General features: G+C 41.1%; 1 protein-coding gene across 1 annotated transcript in view; it reads right to left on the bottom strand.

Moving 5' to 3' along the window:
- CCDC170 (coiled-coil domain containing 170) overlaps positions 1–19,798 on the bottom strand; it is a 101,710-nt gene that overhangs the window by 72,030 nt on the left and 9,882 nt on the right. Inside the window, exons 2-4 of the mRNA XM_012452235.2 lie at positions 18,647–18,812; positions 10,721–10,887; positions 1,717–1,845 (exon numbers count right to left, since the gene is read on the bottom strand). Of these exons, the coding sequence (XP_012307658.2) occupies positions 1,717–1,845; positions 10,721–10,887; positions 18,647–18,812 (462 nt within the window). The remainder of the gene's footprint in view (positions 1–1,716; positions 1,846–10,720; positions 10,888–18,646; positions 18,813–19,798) is intronic.

A 19,798-nucleotide genomic window follows, 5' to 3' on the forward strand; every position in this document is an offset into this window, starting at 1 on the left:
CTTAACAACGTAAGTTTGAAGTATCTTTAAGAAATCTAAAGCCATAATTTAAATGTTCACTCTTTTATTCACGACTTAATCTAACTTTATTTTCTTTTCTAATATTTGTGTCTGTATTAACAAATCAGAAATTATGCCTAAATAATGGACTTTATATTCTGTATTTTCCAAAACCAGTTGAGCAATGTCTTATGTTGCTTTAGTCTTTCAGGAAATGTTTATGATGTTGATTGCATAAGCAATAAAATATTTTGCAATGGTCCGCATTTTCTAAATCTGTATTGCTGCTATTGCTGCTGATAAACAATTAGACAAGGAACCTACAAATCACATGATCTGTGATTACACAGCCCTAACTGTTTACCACATAAACACAGACCACTCAGTATATCACTATATTATTTCTGGACTCCAGCCATGAGTGATAAATAAAAATAATATTCCAATTTCTGGGCGAAAAACACATGGAAAAAAAGAAAAATCCTTATAGGATTTATATAAAGAAAACATTTTAACTTTTATGAGTTCTGTGGCATCAAAAAGCTGAACAATATATGGGCCCTACTGAGTTGAAATGTCAGATCTACCCTATGAGAAAACGTTATGAAAGTATGTACTTCTTTGGAACTGTATGTGTGCATACATACATTTATTCACACACACAGTATCAACTCATCTTTCTATGGGATCCTGGCAGCCTTAGTGAGAAACCGCAGGCCATTCTAGGACTCCTTGGGGCCACCAGGCTATAAGCAGAATGAGTTTAGGAAGACTCTCAGAAACTCCACCCTAGACCAGAGCTAGCCTACAGGGTAGATGGATCCCAATCCTCTTCCTAGAATTTCCCCAGCCAGTTGGAACTACCACAGGAAAGGGATTCAGAATTCCCTCCTAAGAACTCCAGATTGCGGCCGGGCGCAATGGCTCATGCCTGTAATCCTAGCACTCTGGTTAGGCTGAGGCAGGCGGCTCACCTGAAGTCAGGAGTTGAAGATCACCCTGACCAACATGGTAAAACCCCATCTCTAAAAAAAATTAAATTAAATTAAATTAAAATTAAAAAGAGAACTCCAGATTGCAAGCAATCCACATTAAAGGAAGATATTCTGAGAGATGCTGAAAGCTCTCTGAGGCCCATGGACTTTTAATTAACATCTTCAGGTGCCCCCAGATCTCTCAAGGCTGTATAGCTCCTCTGAGATCCAGAATCCAGCCCAACCCACCTTGCTTTACAGCCTGGAAAATGAATTAAGTTTTCAGGAATTCTAGGGGTTAGGCACAAGAATATAAGTTTCAACTTTACCAAAAGCTTTAAATCTATATCCCAACGTCCTGCTTCTAATCACTCCTATACTCCGTTTCATTTATATGAAATGCTAATTGCATAGCATTTCATAGGTTTAAATGAAATATTGGTTGGCTGCTTGTTTGTTATTTTCTTCCCTTATTCCTTCCTGTCTCCATTGTTAAGCACAATTATTGGCATAAAAGAGGTTTTCAATTCCCATTTTTAGACTGCATTCTAGCCTGGGCAATAAAGCAATACTCCCGTTCTCTCTCCCTCTTTCTCTTCCTTTTTCTTCCTCTCCTTCATTCCTTTTTTTCTTTCTCTCTTTCTTTCTTCCTTTTTTTGTTTTCATTAAAAAAAAAAAGAAAAAAAGAAAAAGAAGAAGCTAAGAAGGCCCATATTGGAGTGATGGAGTTGCATTATCTTACCTCAGACTGAGCACATTCAAATTTGACCAAAGTTGCTGCGAGTTCACTTCGCGCATTTTGTGCCACATTCCGATAGTGGTTTAACTGCTCCCGTGTGACCGGGACTTCCAAAAGATGATTGTAAGTTTCCTGGTAGAATTCCCCGAAAAGACAAAATACCAAGAAGAGTGTTAAACAATCTTTTCTGTGCAGCTGCATAAAGCAAGATTAAAGGCAGAAGCATTCTTTGTATTGCAAATGTGTCAAACATGCTACCCAGAGAAATGTTATATTCAGACCATTTTGTTCTCATTCTCAGAGTCCAAAGGGAGGCAGGAGAAAGTTCAGGAACAAATTATATGCTCCTCCAGGATGGTGATGAGATTTGTCATTTAAGAATTGGCCTTTCCTTGACACGTACAGGTACAAAAAAAAAAAAAAAAGAATTGGCCTATGGCATGGTGTGTTGGCTCATGCCTATAACCCCAGCACTTTTGGAGGCCGAGGCAGGAGGATTCCCTGAGGCCAGAAGTTCCAGACCAGCCTGGGCAACATAGCAAGACCCTATCTCTACAGAAAGAATTTTTTTTTTAAATTTGCCAGGCATGGTGTCATACACCTGTAGTCCTATCGACTTGAGAGGCTGAGGCAGGAGACTTACTTGAGCCCAGGAATTTGAGGTTTCGGTGAGCTATAATTGCACCACTGCACCAGAGCCCAGCCAACAGAGAGAAAGTCTGCCTCTAAAAACACGAAAAAAAAAAAAAGATTTTCCTTCCACCCAATTTGAATGCTATTTGACCTCTGCCCAGAATCAACAAAGAATGTATCAGAGAACGATGCTACATCCTGTGTAACTAGGGACAGTTTTCATTGTTCTTTTTTGTCCAGATCACAAAGACAATCAACTCATTTCTTGTCTGTTGATTAAAGTGTCTCATTTATTTATCAAAGAGATCATATGATCTAAATGTAAAAGGCTGTCTCCTTCATAACTATTCACTATGCCTTTTTATACTCAGCCTAATAACCATATTCTCAATCTCATAATCTCATACCCATGAATCATGAAGGCAATTGAAATGAACATGGGAAGGCCGGGCACGGTGGCTCATGCCTATAATCCCAGCACTTTGGGAGGCCAAGGTGGGTGGATCACGAGGTCAGGAGTTTGAGACTAGCCTGACCAACATGGTGAAACCCCGTCTCTACTAAAAATACAAAAATTAGCCAGGGGTGGTTATGTGCGCCTGTAATCACAGCTACTGAGGAGGCTGAGGCAGGAGAATCACTTGAACCCAGGAAGCAGAGGTTGTAGTGAGCTGAGATTGCACCACTGCACTTCAGCCTAGGTGACAGAGCAAGACTCCATCTCAAAAAAAAAAGTGAACATGTGAGATGAGAGATGGTGGGGTCACACATGAACAGTCCCCACCCATCTGCAAGGAAAGAGCTCTCAGCTCCACTGATGGTTGCAGATACAGAAATAAGGATTTCCAGCCTGGCCAAAGCACTCCAATTTTGGAATTTCCAATTCTAAATCATTCCAGTTTTTCAGGACAAGCCATATATTCAGACTTACTGGAGTCTAAATTCCCAATTTTTGCAGGTTGGCAACTGATTTAAATGTTTAAAAAAGAAACATATATGAATCAGTAAAGACACTTGCAGAGCAGATTTGGTGGGTTTCCCCTGTGGGTTGCAGACTGCACCCTCTGGTCCTGTTTCCATCTGACTCATGCCATATGCCTGCTTCCTTCAAGAACTATTACTTAGGTTGGATATCTACACCCACCACTATGGAGTTTCCAAGGCCTGTGGTCTTTGTGAAAGCACAGAAGAAAGCCATTCGTTTTTAAAGAAATATGAAAGAGGTCACATAAACGAGGATTTCCTGGAGTATCTAAATGGCCTCAGGAGGCTCACCAACAAAATCTGTTTAAGACTGCCACAGACTAGTCCATTGCCAGCAACTAGTGTTTGAAACAGTCATGAATGCAAAAGTCATCTTAAAGCTTATAACTTTAAGACAAGCATCGTCATGACCAGTGTGATTTAATCCACAAAATGCCAAACAAAACCTTCAGGGCTCTTAGTAATAGCAAATGTTTGCCAATCACAGCACAACCAAGAAGATGTTAGATATGTACTCTGGGGAAAAAGCATAAAAAGTTTAACTGAGTCTCTTATTAAAGAACCACATTCTGTTCAGACTCATTCAGCAGTCAGAGGGTCTTCTCAACCCTTACCACCATGCCATATTTTCTAAACTAGGCCACATGAGGACACAGGTCACTTATAAGAGATTTCACCAATAGTATGTATGACATACCATTTTATAAAATTTATTAGGAAAATAAGTTTCCCAATGGCTATGATTATTTCTTTCAGTGACTAACATCCTTTTCTTTTATTTTACTTTAAGAACAGAAGCTAGGCCAGGGCAATGGCTCATACCTATAATCCCAGTATTTGGGGAGAAAGGGGCAGAAGGATCACTTAAGCCCAGGAGTTCCAGACCAGTCCTTGCAACAATGAGACCCCATCTCTACAAAAAATTAGCTGGGCATGGTAGTGTGTTCCTGTCCCAGCTACTTGGGAGGCTGAGCTGGGAGGAGCACTTGAGCCTGGGAGGTCAAGGCTGCAGTGAGCTGTGATCACAAACACTGCACTCCAACCTAAGCAACAGAGCAAAACCCTGTCTCAAAATGAAAGAAAGAGAGAGAGACAGAGAGAGAGAGAGAGAGAAAGGGAGGGAGGAAGGAAGGAAGAAAGGAAGGAAATGAGGAAGGAAGGAAGGAAAAAAGAAAAGAGAGGAAGGATAGAAATAAATGAAAGGAAAAGAAGAGAAAAGAAGCTATATATTGAGATATCATTCCCTTCACACTGGAGTAGGGTCTACATTAGGAGAGCTCTTTCGATGACTGAGTTTGGAAGATAGTTGCTGGATCTAAATTACCCTCAGAGTCCAGCAGACTGGAGATTATCCACTAACTAATATTTACTGAAAGCCGACTCTGGATCAGGCACTGAGCTGACAGTCTAACAAGGGAGAGAGAATTTATCAAACAACCACACTTAGGATTGTATAATTACAAACTGAAATAAATGCAAGGGAAGCAAAAAGGCAGCTAACAAAGGAAATTGACTTAAGATGAAGGAGGTGGAAGGAAAGAGTTCCCTAAAGAAGTAACGATTAAATAAGAATGAAATAGTCAAGAGGTATTGAAGCAGGAGCTGCCCACATCATTCAGATAGCAAAAAGTCCATGCAAGGGCCCTGTGGCAGGGGTCTGGCCTGTGCAGGCAAGGATCTGAGAGAAAACAGCAATGCCCGCAGACAAATACAGACAAAAAATAGTGGCAACAGGGCTTGAAAGGCAGCTCCGAGGTCATTAATATATTTTGTATCTAGTAGGGCTTCTTCTTCAGAATAATCCTGGCTATTCTTACATGTTCATTTTCTCATATTGAAATTCAAAATCTTCTTGGAAAATTCCAAAAAATTCTGTTGTATTGCTATTGGGGTTGTGTTAATTTTGTAAATGAACTATGGAGAACTGATAAGTTTTAAATGTTGAGTCTTCCAACTAAAACCATTTTTCTCATTTGTTCAAGAAGTCTTATTCTTTTTTCATTTTTGTTTTTGTTTTTGTTTTTTCTTTTGAGATGGAGTCTCCCTCTCACCCACGCTGGAGTGTAGTGGTGCAATCTCAGCTCACTGCAACCTCAGCCTCCCAGGTTCAAGCAATTCTCCTGCTCAGCCTCCCGAGTAGCTGGGATTACAGGCATGTGCCACAATGTCCATCTAATTTTTGTATTTTTAGTAGAGACAGGGTTTCACCAGTGGCTCACACCTGTAATCCCAACACTGTGGGATTCACCCCCCTCGGCCTCCCAAAGTGCTAGGATTATAGGCATTAGCCACTGCACCCAGCCAAGAATTCTTATTAGCAATTTAAGTTTACTATATTTTATAGTTTATTTCTAAAAATATTATCTTTTTGTCATATTGTAAATGGGGTCTACTTATTCCTATGTATTAAATATATACCTAAATATCTTTTTCATATTTCTTACAGTTTGGAATAGTTTTCAATAAATTCTCCTGGGTTTTGCACTGTAAAATGCAAGTCATCCGTAAATAATGACAATTTCACCTTCTTTCTAATTTTTATACTTCTATTCCTTTTCTTGATGAATTGCATTGGTTAATTACCCCCAGAACATTAGGATGTTGGCTGTGTCCCAACTCAAATCTCATGACCCCACTCAAATCTCATCTTGAATTGCAGTTCCCATAATCCCATGTGTTGTGGGAGGGATTTAGTGGTAGGTAATTGAATCATGGGGGGATGGTTACCCCATGCTGCTGTTCTAATGATAGTGAGTTCCCACGAGATCTCATGGCGTTATAAGGGGCTTTTCCTCCTTTTGCTCAGTACTTCTTTTTGCTGTCACCATGTGAAGAAGGATGTGTTTGCTTCCCCTTCTGCCATGATTGTAAGTTTCCTGAGGTTTCTCCAGCCATGCTGGACTGTGAGTCAAATAAACCTCTTTCCTTTATAAATTACGCAGTCTCAGAGATGTTTTTATTAGCAGCGTGACAATGGACTAACACCGCATTGTTAAACAATAATAGCAATAACAAACATTTTGTCTCGTTCCTAAATTTCATGGGAAGGTATTTGGGTTTTCCCACTAAACATTATGGTAGATTTAAGCCTTGACCTCCTGGGTTCAGGTGATCCTCCCACCTCAGTCCCCCATGTAGTTAGGACTACAAGCATGAGCCATCACACCCAGCTAATTTTTTGTATTTTTGGTAGAGACAGGATTTCACCATGTCAGCCAGGCTGGTCTTGAACTCCTGGCCTCAAGTGATCTGCCTGTCTTGGCCTCCCAAAGTGCTGGGATTACAAGTGTGAGCCACCATGCCTGTCCTGATTTCATTTGTTATATTCAGTGCTTTAAGTGTATCTTAAATTTATTTGGTTTATAATGTGTAGTACAGCTCTAAGCGTTCTTTTTCTAATCCCATTCAAGAAGCCTCTACCCTTATAACACAATCATCTTCTCCCAAAGTTCTCACATCCTAATACCATCATCTTGGAGGTAAGGATTTTAGCATGAATTAGGGGAGCAACATGAACATTAAAGCCATAGCAGACTTTCTAATCATAAAAGTAATGCAAGAACATTAAAAAAAAAAAAAAAAGCACAGATGACAACAAAATTTTAAAACTCCTACACATCGAAAATGTGTAAGCAGAATTTAAAGTGAAAGAGCAAACTGGAAAAATATTTCCAGAAATAATATAGAGTAAAAACTTCAATATGCAAAGAGCCTACTCACACCAATAAGAAAACCAATGACCTAAGAGAAAATTCTATAATGTATATTCTGAATGTACATTCAGTTTTATCCTGGTTACATAAAAAACTTTATAAAGATATATAACTGAGAGAATAACCTAAGAGAAGTGCCATAAATGACTAATAAAATGAGAACTGTCCCACCTCACTGATCATCAATTAAATACAAATTATAATACAATACCAGTGAGATATTATTTCTGATATTTAAAACTAGTAAAATTTTAAATATGTTTAATAATTAAGCATATTAAAAGATAGTTCTGCTCAAATAAACTGGCACAAAATTTTCAGAAAAGTATTTGGCAACATATCATAAAAAAGTTTGAAAGTTAATAGTATTTGTCCTGGTGAATTTCTTTCTCATGATCTTATCAAAAGAAATGGAAATATATCCAAAAAATAAACACAAAAATTTTCAGAAAGGTACTATTTAGGAACATTTTCAAAAAATCTGCAACAGCAAAAATTTGAAACAACTAGAGTTCAAAAATAAAAGAATATTAACATAAAGAAAAAATAATGATACAGTCACACAATGAAATTATATCAGTCATTACAAATTACATTTTTGGAGAATTTCTAATAACACAGGAAAATGAAATATCGTTTTTAGTGAAAAAATAAAAAATACAAAATCATACATTGTTTTATCCCAGTTGTATAAAAATCTTTATAGGAATATATAACTGAGAGACTCAAAATAATTATTTCATATGTACCAAAGGATTAGAACCTATAATATTTTTAAACATCTACAAATTAATAAGAAAATCACAAGCAGCTTTATAAAAATGAGTGTACATATAAATAGGGATATATAAATCATGAATATATACATAAATGAAGAATTTCCATTTTAGAGAAATACAACATACATATATAAATAGGGTATTTCCATTAAGAGAAATGCAAATGGCAAAAAATGATGTGAAGAGATGTACAACCTCTCTAATAATCAGGGAAATACAAATTAAAAGAAAGACATGCTGATTTTTGTATATCAGATTGAAAAAAATAACAAGTTTGATAATGTCAAGGGTAAAGTATAAGGAAAGGGTTATTTTCATATGCAGCTTCCAGGAATATAAAATAGCTAAACCCTTTGGATGTCCAACCAATTAGTGCTATCCATTATAAATTCACATATAAATACTGTTAGCTGTGGTTTTAATGTGTATCCCCAAAATTCATGTGTTGGAAATTTAATTGCCAATGTATCAGGGGATGGAACCTGTAAGCAGTCATTAAGTCCTGATATATTAAGCCTCATAAATGGATTGATGCTGTTATCCTGGGAGTAGGTTAGGTATCACCAGAGTGGCTTTGTTATAAAATCAAGTTCTCTCTCACTCATGCTCTCTTGCCCTTCTACCTTTTCACCATGGAATGACCCTCACCAGACACCATGCCATGTTTTTGGACTTCCCGGACTCCAGACCTGTGAACTGAATAAACTTATTTTCCTCAAAAATTACTCAGTCTGGGCCGGGTGTGGTGGCTCATGCCTGTAATCCCAGCACTTTGGGAGGCCAAGGTGGGCGGATCACAAGGTCAGAAGATCGAGACCATCCTGGCCAACATGGTGAAACCTCGTCTTTATTAAAAAAAAAAAAAAAATTACTCAGTCTGTGGTTTTCTGTTATAGTAACAGAAAATGGACTAAGACACTGCTATTTCACTCTCCAATTATATCCCTTAGGAAAATACTCACACATGTGCATAGAGATATTTCTAAAGATATTCCTTATACCATTATTTGTAATAGTAGCAAGAAGGATGAGGGTGTTGAAACTGTGAATTCCTGTTGACAAGGCAATTCTCCTAAGCAACAGGTAATATGGGATAGATCTGTATGCTTGGGCATGGTAATATCCTTAAGACACATCCCTGAACAAAAATAAGAAAGTATAAATCAATTGTTTGTTACTGTTTTTCACAAAACACATGTGGGAGGAAAAGTATTGTGTTTTGTCTATAAATATATTTAGAGACAAGAAAAAAGAATTTTACAGAATCCCCATCACCTGATAACAGTACTTACCCCTGAGGGTGACACCACAATTGGAGCTGTGGGGAGAGGGGCAGTGGTTTGATCTTTTCAGTAAGGATGTATTTATGCATTAGTTGTACAACTAAATATAATTTAAAGAAAAGAAAAACACTGGGAAGAAGTATTAACTATGGTTACCTTTTGGTTGTAGGACAGATTTTATGTTTTTCCTTATTTTATATATATATATATAGAGAGAGAGAGAGAGAGAGGGAGAGAGAGAGAGAGAGAGAGTCTCACTATGCTGTCCAGCCTGCGGTGGCATGATCTCAGCTCACTGCAACCTCCACCTCCTGGATTCAAGGGATTCTCCTATCTTAGCCTCCTAAATAGCTGGAATTACAGGCATGTGCCACCACATCTGGCTAATTTTTGTATTTTTAATAGAGAGGGGGTTTCATCATGTTGGCCAGGCTGGTCTTGAACTCCTGATCTCAAGTGATCTGCCCACCTCGGCCTCCCAAAGTGCTGGGATAACAGGCATGAGCCACCACGCCCCGCCTATGCTTCTATATTTACAAATCCTTTACAATAACTGTATTGCTTTCACAATTAGACTCAACATTCCCTCTTAAATTTAAAAAAAAAGGGACAAGGACAGACAAAAATCACCAACCTGCTATCCTGTATCTTTATGAAGAATGTGATAACAAAGAAACAACCATAGGTAACACAGACTTGAACAGATACAAAAGCTGACATTCCAGGGGGGTTTCTCTCTTAATTCAGTCCTCCTGGAGTTCCTAAAATTTTCTGAAAATTCTTCAACTTTTCCTGTATCAAACAATCTTCACTTAAAATTTTTTTTACCCTATTTAATAATGGTAAGATTAAATAAAAACTCATCCATTTATCCTCACCTGTGGACAATCTAAGTTATTAGGTACCTCTCAGCTCACCCATGAAGCAATTTTAGATTAGTTTTAGAGAGCCAACTACATATGATTTGATTCTGATACTGATATTATTATGATAATGATTGAAATTGCCTCACAGGGTGGCTCATAGTCTTTTCAGAATAAAGGATGGTTTCAGAGCTCAATGGCATAAAGCAAAGACAAGCTTATTCATAATTTAGTACACAATGTGCCCAATTATCTGACCTGGGGACAATGTCTTGGGCCAGTCTTGCTACTATGGCATTTAGTTGTCTTATTATCCCATGGACAAAAAAATAAGAAGAAAATCACTGCCTGTCCCTAACACACAAAAGCTCCTAAATTCATTCCATTCTTACTGTTCTAACCCATAACCAGTCTCCTCTTTGTCCTAGCATCGTCCCGTGCTACTGTGCACAACTGTATTAATGCAGGCTCTTCCATTATGGAATGCCTCCTGTGCCCAGCTCCTTTCTCCCTCTCCCTCTCTCTCTTTCTTTCTCTCTCTCTCTCTCTCTCCCCCTCCATGCCACCACCACCAAGCTTCCAGGGGTGCCCAGTAAGTAACTTTTTCTAAGAAGCTTTCCCCTACTGTCCATGTTCTTCTCACTAAGTACAGTTTCTTCCCTAATTGACCGTGCATAAATTGACTTGCAAGTTGAATTTCTCCAATCTAACCATTCCTCCTGTCAATTTTTGACTATGCCAGTTCTCCCTACTTGGAAGGACTTTCCTGGCCCTCCTGGTTTTCTTCCTTCTGTCTGCCCTTGGTTTCTGGGGCCCATTAGAGCCTGCAGGGGAGAGTATGATGGCTGTGGAATCCAGAAAATATTTCCGAGCATCTGTAGCTTAGCAGTTGTGGGAAATGTTTTGGAAGAAGACATTTCTGCATAAAATCAAGTATGGTGAAAATGCTGATCATATTATTTTTACATTATTTTCCCATCTCTTTCTCTTGGGTGTCACTCTTACTCACTTAAAAATCCTTCTAATATGGCTAGGCTCAAAGGCTCACACCTGTAATCCTAGGACTTTGGGAGGCTGAGGCAAGCGGATCACTTGAGGCCAGGAGTTCATAGCCAGCCTGGCATGGCAAAACCCTATTGAAAAGGCAAAAAATTAGTTAGGCATGTTAGTGTTCACCTGTAGTCCCAGCTACTGGGCAGGCTGAGGCAAAAGAATCGCTTGAGTCTGGGAGGTGGAGGTTGCAGTGAGCAATGATGGTGTCACTGCACTCCAGCCTGGGTGACAGAGTGAGAATCCTGTCTCAAGAAAAAAAAAAAATCCTTCTGATTCAACATCCTTATTGAAGTGAATGCAGTACTCTAAACTATTCTTAACACTCTTGCTCACCTGAGTCTTCTTTTCATTGGATGGGAAGGGGCTGCACTTGGAAAAACTTTCACTCTTCACAAAACAATCCTGTTATTCCCTCACCTAAAAATCAGGCAATGAGGGCCTAAAATGGGAATTATATTGCTAGATAGAAAATGAGTAGAAGACAGACAGAAAGAATGAAAGAACAAAAGAGAGAAGGAAGGAAGGGAGGGAGGGAGGGAGGGAAGAAGGGAGGACTAGTAGCAGATCTGGAAGCAATAATTGCTTTTCTTTGCTGTATAATAAATAATAACAAATTTAAAGTGTGCTTAATGAAGCGATATGTAAAATGTCCCCACGACTGCAGGAGAAACTTGGGCACATGCCCTGTGACCCACAGTTCTACTTCTAACTTTATATGGACATTTATGTTCTATAAGTGTCCATCAATACAGAAATTAGTTAACTATAGTACGTCTATAAATGGGAATCTCCAAAGCAGATAAAAGAATCAGATTAAATCTATTTGGAGCAACATAAATAAATCTCAAAAACATACTGTTTTTTAAATAAAGTAAATTAGAGAGCAAAACTAATAGTATGAGACCATTTATCTTTTAAAAGTACATACCAAACAAAATATGTGTATAGGCACGATGAAATGAAATGAAAAAGTATTTTTAATGGTCTGAAGGACAGTCACCTCTGAACAACAGGAGAAGATGATCAAGATTAGAGTTGCTTCCCAAAGGAAACTGTGGCTTCATTTGTAATGTTCTAATTTTTAAAGGAAAAGTGACTATAATTTTAATATTAAAATCAACAAAGGATTGTTAATCTTTGTGTAACTACTGTCTTCTATAAGAATCTATAGTATTATCTCTAAATCGAAACTTTTTTTTTTTGACACAGAGTTTCACTCTTGTCACCCAGGCTGGAATGCAATGGTGCAATCTCGGCTCACTGCAACCTCCACCTCCCAGGTTCAAGCAATTCTCCTACCTCAGCTTCCCGAGTAGCTGGGATTACAGGTTCATGCCAACATGCTCAATAGATTTTTCTGTATTTTTAGTAGAGATGGGATTTCACCATGTTGGTCAGACTGGTCTCAAACTCCTGACCTCAGGTGATGCATTCACCTCAGCCTCCCAAAGTGCTGAGATTACAGGCATGAGACACCACGCCCAGCCTAAAAACTTACTCTTTTTTTGGTCGTTGTTTTTTTTGAGACGGAGTTTTGCTCTTGTTACCCAGGCTGGAGTGCAATGGCGCAATCTCAGCTCACCACAACCTCCACCTCCTGGGTTCAGGCAATTCTCCTGCCTCAGCCTCCTGAGTAGCTGGGATTACAGGCACGTGCCACCATGCCCAGCTAATTTTTTGTATTTTTAGTAGAGACGGGTTTCACCATGTTGACCAGGATGGTCTCGATCTCTTGACCTCGTGATCCATCCGCCTCGGCCTCCCAAAGTGCTGGGATTACAGGCGTGAGCCACTGTGTCCAGCCCAGAAACTTACTCTTAAACTAAATGCTTTTGTTCTTAAGACAGTGGGACATCAGAACATTTCCTTGGTCTATTATTTCCTGGGTCAGTTAAGTCCTAGGTCTGTTCAATAAACACTATTAACTTGTTTCCTTAACTGTAAATATCCTGTTAAGTAAGAATGCCTAACCTGCTAGAACGTGGCCCAGTAGGTCTCAGCTTCATTTTACCCGGCCCCTATCTAAGATAGAGTTACTCTGATTTAATGCCTCTGATACTTGCAATGAGACAAAGATCCACAATTAGGTTTTTGTCATTTTTTTCACAATTTTGTTTTCAGAACAAATAGTATTAAAGGCAGATTACAAATCTTACACTGTAGTGCTTAGCTGTAGGGCCGTAGGGGCCCCACAGGATTGTGGGGTGTCCCTTATGCTGTGCTGAGGTGCAGGATCCGAGAAGTAAAGAGACAGGACACTGAAGACCTGGTGAAGAGCATCCAGACTCTGGGAGCCACGCCACCTGTGAGCAGAGATCAGCGATGGCCCCCAAATGCCCAAGAGCATCTATATTTATTAGGTACAAGCAGGGGGCAGGGCCGCGAGTGAGGTCATCATCTATAGGCTTAGTAATAGGGCATACATAATCACATAAGTTACAAGCGAGGGGGCTACCCCATTACGTCACTTGGGCAGAGAGGTGGGCTGTGTGCAGTAGGGGGCCATGCCATGCACAGTAGTAGAGGGCGGTGTACAGAAAAGGGGTCCATCCCCATTAGGTCACCAAGGCAAGGAGGTGAGTTGTGTACAACAGGTGTCATGAGCAACACTTCTTATCTGGGGGCTGATGACTTCAAAGAATTTCTAATAGAAGGATACTGTTAAGTCAATGCAGTAGGAGCTGACAGACTTGTGCTCTTCTCTTAAGATATTTATGGGAGGATGATTTGAGCCAACACAGAAGTGAGAAAACACAGACAGGGTGTACAGCCACTGTGACTGGTCACACCAGAGGGTTTCTTCTCCCTCGGTTACTTCCAGGATCTCAGGCCTGAGGCCTACTTTCCACAGGAACTGGATGCAAGGTACTACAACTCGGTTTATCAGGAGGAGAGGCTCTTGCTCCAAGCCTGCCATACAGCGTATGCCCTTTCAGGTAGGGATGCCACCACCTGGATCTTTGGTTCTTGTCCTGTTCTGGCTGTTTTCCCATGTACTGCTTCTGTTCTGTGACTGCTCTAGGCATTCCTCCTACTACAAACTACTATATGGTTATATAGAAGGGTTCTGTAAATCAGCACTAAATGTGTCAGTACAGCTCTGACTACAATACCTATATGATTATATAGAAAGACTATATAGAACTAAGTATGCTAGATGTAAGTATTGATTATATAAACTAGATATATGTAAGCAGTAAGTTATACTTCAGGCACTAATTCTATAAACTAATATATGATTATATATGCAGGATTATATAAAGGAAGCAGCTGAGCAATAACACTATATACTAAGATATTCTTCAGGCACTGGTTGTGCCTGGGGTCTGGACAGTTTTCCTTCCTCGGTGCCCATGGGGGTGTTACCCACACTTAGCAACCCTCATTACTTATCACGAGGATGACAGGAGTGTCCTCAACACTCTTTTTTAGGATAGGCATAGGTAGACTCCAGTTTAGGATCCCATTCGTTCAAAAGATGGAACCCACTGTCTCTGTTATAACTGGAGCTCACCCTCACTCCACTAAAGAGAGTAGCATGAGGCAGCTGGGGAAGGTTAAGAAGGAATCAGAGGCCAATGAACAAAATCAGTGAATGAACAGCGTGCACACCTTCATAGTAATCCCTTCATTCTTCTAATGTTTACAACTTAAAACTATTCCCAAGCCATTTTTGTAACCACTCAATGGGTTCTCCTTGCCCGCTGCCTAGACAGAGCCAGTTTATCAAGACAGGGGAATTGCCAAAGAGAAGGAGTTAATTCACGCAGTGGCTGAGCGGGAAACTGGAGTTTTATTATTACTCAAATGAGCCAGGAGTGCTGACTGGTTAGGTAGGAGATGAAATCATAGGAAGCTGAAGCTGTCCTCTTGTGCTGAGTCAGTTCCTAGGTGGGGGCCACAAGATCAGATGAGCCAGTTTATTGATCTGGGTCATGCCAGCTGATCCATCAAGTGCAGGGTCTGCAAAATGTCTCAAGCGCGGATCTTAGGAGAAGTTTAGGGAGCGTCAGAATCTTGTAGCCCCAGCTGCATGACTCCTAAACCATCATTTCTAATCTTGTGGCTAAGGTCTTAGTCCTACAAAGACAGTCTAGTCCCCAGGCAAGAAAGAAGTTTGTTTTGGGAAAGCGTTGTTATCATCTTTGTTTTAAACTATAAACTAAGTTCCTGCCAAAGTTAGTTCAGCCTACGCCCAGGAAGGAACAAGGACAGCTTAAAGTTAGAAGCAAGATGGAGTCGGTTAGATTAGATCTCTTTCACTGTCTCAGTCATAATTTTGCAAAGGTGGTTTCATTATTCGTCTGCCCAGGGTTATGTGTCTGTACGTCTTTGCCGATCGCAGCTCCCACGGACCACATTCCTCTCTTTCAGCTCTCCTCTCACAGCACCCCTGCTTCTCCCTCCTGGCACTTAGCACAAAGGGAAGGAATAAGCTGTGTGTTTAATTATTAATAAGTAATCAATGTCTTCCTCCCTCTCCTACTCAGGACTTCACAAGCTAAACACGCAATAATTATTTATAGAATTAAGTGAATGTGATCAGAGGCATTTGAACCAGAGTGACTCCATCTTAGGGGTTGGGAAAATGAGGCTGAGACCTGTGTCTCCAGGAGGTTAGGCATTCTTCATCACAGGATGAGACAGGAAATAATAAAGTACAATCACAAATACCCCGCTGATAAAACAGGATGTAATAAAGAAGCTGGCCAAAACCCACCAAAACCAAGATAGCAATGAAAGTGACCTCTGGTCTCCTCACTGCTCATTATATGCTAATTATAATGCATTGATATGATAAGAGACACTCCCACCAGCACCACAGCAGTTTGCAAATGTCATGGCAACATCAGGATGTTACCCTGTATGGTCTAAAAAGAAGAGAAACCCTCAGGTCCTGGAATTCCCTACCCCTTTCCTAGAAAACTCATGAATAATACATCCCTTGTTTAACATATAATCAAGAAATACCTATAAAAATAGCCGGCCAGCAGCCGTCAAGGCTGCTCTGCCTATGGAGTAGCCACTCTTTTATTCCTTTACTTTCTTTTTTTTTTTTTTTTTGAGACGGAGTTTCGCTCTTGTTACCCAGGCTGGAGTGCAATGGCTCGATCTCGGCTCACCGCAACCTCCGCCTCCTGGGTTCAGGCAATTCTCCTGCCTCAGCCTCCCAAGTAGCTGGGATTACAGGCACGTGCCACCATGCCCAGCTAATTTTTTGTATTTTTAGTAGAGACGGGGTTTCACCATGTTGACCAGGATGGTCTCGATCTCTTGACCTCGTGATCCACCCGCCTCGGCCTCCCAAAGTGCTGGGATTACAGGCGTGAGCCACTGTGTCCAGCCTCCTTTACTTTCTTAATAAACTTGCTTTTACTTTACTCAGTGAACTCTCGCCCGAATTCTTTCTTGCACAAGATCCAAGAACGCTCTCTTGGGGTCTGGACTGGGACTGCTTCCTGGTAACAAATGGATGCTTTTTTTTTACTAACGCTCTAGTCCTCCGATTTGATTGACTTGACAGTCTCATCCCATTCTCATCTGCTAATCCAAATACCTTCAGCCCCTGGAGCTGGCCGATTTCTCCAAGATGCCACCCCCTGGAAATTGGCTGGCTTAGAAAGTGCACAGATTTTCCCACACTAAGAAAGATAGCCTGCAATACTCCATCTCAGCCTGGTCCTCCCCAGAAGCATTAACAAACTAAAAACATGCATGTATCCCATAATCACAAGTCCAAAAGAGAAAGGTTGCCTTCTTCTGGACTCTGTGGCTGTTCTGGAGCATGCGTCTCCTGTACCATGGCAGGACCATAAACTGAATTCAAGGCCCCACCTGGCTAGTGTTTCCTATAACCTTTACTGTTTGCAAAAGGCCTGGATTTTACAGAATACCTTTAATTTCCATCCAAGCCTTCAGAGCTTTTTTTTTTTTTTGACAAAGTCCTGCTCTGTCACCAGGCTGGAGTGCAGTGGCATCGTGATCTTGGCTCACTGCCACCTCCACCTCCTGGGTTCAAGCCATTCTCCTGCCTCAGTCTCCTGAGTAGCTGGGACTACAGGTGCGTGCCAGTAGAGACGGGGTTTCACCATGTTGGCCAGGATGGTCTCGATCTCTTGACCTCATGATCCACCTGCCTCAGCCTCCCAAAGTGCTGGGATTACAGGCATGAGCCACCATGCCTGGCCAGGGCTATTTCTTATCCAGTGTGAAAAAAAGAAAGAAAGAAAAAAAAGAAGTAAATGGTAGTAAATAAAAATTAAAAGAGGGAAGAAATAAGAGGAAACACAGAAGTATTATACATGCGCTATGCATATTGTACATGTACTAGAGGTGGACCACAACTTGACTTGGCCCTTCCAAGCAGACATGAGTCACATTGATACAGGAGTTGAGATGAAATTATTTAGGCAGATAGTAAGGGCATAGGAGTCCTTGGTAAGGTTTTCCTCTTCATGAAAAGCAGCTCCAAAATCATTTTCTTTTCTAACAAAGAGCAGCCTATAAAATCAAGCTGCAGACATAGACAAGCAAGCTGGAAGCTTGTACGAGTGAATGCCAGCCGTTGTACCAAAAGGAAAAGGCTTCCTGGGACTAGGCATGTTCACCTTCCCTTCTCTTTACCAAACCATGTGTACAGAAAGGAGAAGACAAGATGGCGCCAGTCAGGCAAAGACCCCATTTGCATAATAAGATTAGGGTGGGACCCCCCAGCTTCTCCACGCACTATGTAAACATTGCACCTGGTCAAACCAGTCTGTGGGCCCTACGTAAATCAGACACTGCCTCCTCAACCCTGCCTATAAAACCTGGTACAGTCTGCAGCTGGCCAGGTTTTCCCTCTCTCTTGCAAGCGGGAGAGCTGTTCTTCTTTCTCTTTCCTTTGCCTATTAAACCTCTGCTCCTAAACTCACTCCTCGTGTGTGCCCATGGCCTTAATCTTCTCGGTGCAAGATGACAAACTCCGGATATTTACTGCAGATAACAACACCACTTCAACATGATTTACTAGGACCTCATGGAAAAGCAAAGAACCTGCTCAGTTACAACATACCCATTCATGATGAGAAATCACAACAAGTTTCAAAACCCACGAAACAATCTGTAAACTAAATATAACATTCTAAGCCTCCCAACTGACTGAATGGACACCTCCTCTCAGCCAAGGGCATTCCAAAGTAAACCTGAAACTAGTTCAGGCCGTGATGGGAAATGAGGGCCAGACATACTTCATTATACCCTCCTCCCTTTGGAATTCAGACACAACTGACCAGCATTAACATTAAAACAGAGATCTTAAGACGGACAGAACAGACTCTTGTGGCAATAAGATACCAAATTCCAACCTGACTCTAGTATAGCGTTACATGACAGATAATAGCCCTGAAATAAATCAAAGTGTAAGGTCTGTTTTCACCGAGGACGAAATGGAGAAACTGAGGCCAGCATGAAAATAATCCAATGCAAGGGAATTTATTCAGGCTCCCGGACGAGGTTCTGCAGTCCAGACAGGAAGGGCCGAAGAAGTCGCACGGACTCCTCTCAGGCACGGGATTTTATAGGGAGTGGAGGCATCCGATTGGCTGTGGCCAAGGTGGGTGGGACAAAATGGAGGGGAGTGGGACCCGGATGGAAGAAGGCGTGTCTGAGCTCCCGGCGAGGGGAGGGGGCGTGTCCGAGCTCCCGGCGAGGGGAGGAAGGCGTGTCCGAGCGCCCGGCGAGGGGAGGGGGCGTGTCCGAGCTCCCGGCGAGGGGAGGAGGCGTGTCCGAACTCTCCACGACGCGGCCAACCTTACACAAAGTATTTTACCTCAGAATGTATTTCTTTGTCATAGTTTTAAATGGCCCTGCAAAGCTGTTTCTTGTGGAGGAAATTTACATCTGTAGAGAATCTCCTTCCCTTACTAGGTCTTTTCAGGAAAGTCTAGCACCTTTTATGGTCATCTACAGTCTCTGAAGCCTACTGCCTGGAGGCATCATCTACATAACAAGAACCTGGGCTTCCCACAGGGCTGGGGGGTGGGGGCAGGGGCAGGCAGTGACTCACTCCTATAATCCCAGCACTTTGGGAGGCCAAGGCAGTCAGATCACCTGAGTTCAGGAGTTCAAGACCAGACTGGCCAACATGGTGAAACCCTGTCTCTACTAAAAATATAAAAATTAGCAGGGCATGGTGGCACGCACCTGTAGTCCCAGTTACTTGGGAGGCTGAGGCAGTAGAATCACTTGAACCCAGGAGGCGGAGGTTGCAGTGAGCCATGATCACACCACTGCACTCCAGCCTAAGCGACAGAGCAAGATTCTATCTCAATAAATACATAAATAAACTGATGGAGACATGTCTCAGATACTTGTTGATTTACAGAGCCAATGGTGTAATGCCAATCCCTAAAATGGGGCAAAGCCATGTGGTCTATGTACACATCTCTCCCAGGTTCTTGCACCTCAAGGATAATTCTGAAGTAGGGCGTAGAATGAATGAAATGCATCTACTTCAGCCAGTCCTTTACAATAGCATTTGAGTACACTTATTTAGTTACTACAAGAAACACAATTTCCAAGACCTCTTGTTCAGGTGTTGAGTGTATTCCTCATCCCCTTGATCCAGTTTCCTGCAGAGACCAGATGAGTGCAAATGCCTCATTTATCTGACACCAACTTACCAAGCTTTCAAGAGTCACATAGCCTAAGCTGATGTAATAATGTGAAGGCATTTCAATATTAGGATGGAAATGAATGGTTCTGCCAAAGCTTCATCCAAAAAGAATGGAGACTGA

The sequence above is a fragment of the Aotus nancymaae genome, unplaced genomic scaffold (assembly GCF_030222135.1).
Source record: "Aotus nancymaae isolate 86718 unplaced genomic scaffold, 86718_ANA_hifiasm-v0.15.2.pri h1tg000040l, whole genome shotgun sequence".
Classification (NCBI taxonomy): domain Eukaryota; kingdom Metazoa; phylum Chordata; class Mammalia; order Primates; family Aotidae; genus Aotus; species Aotus nancymaae.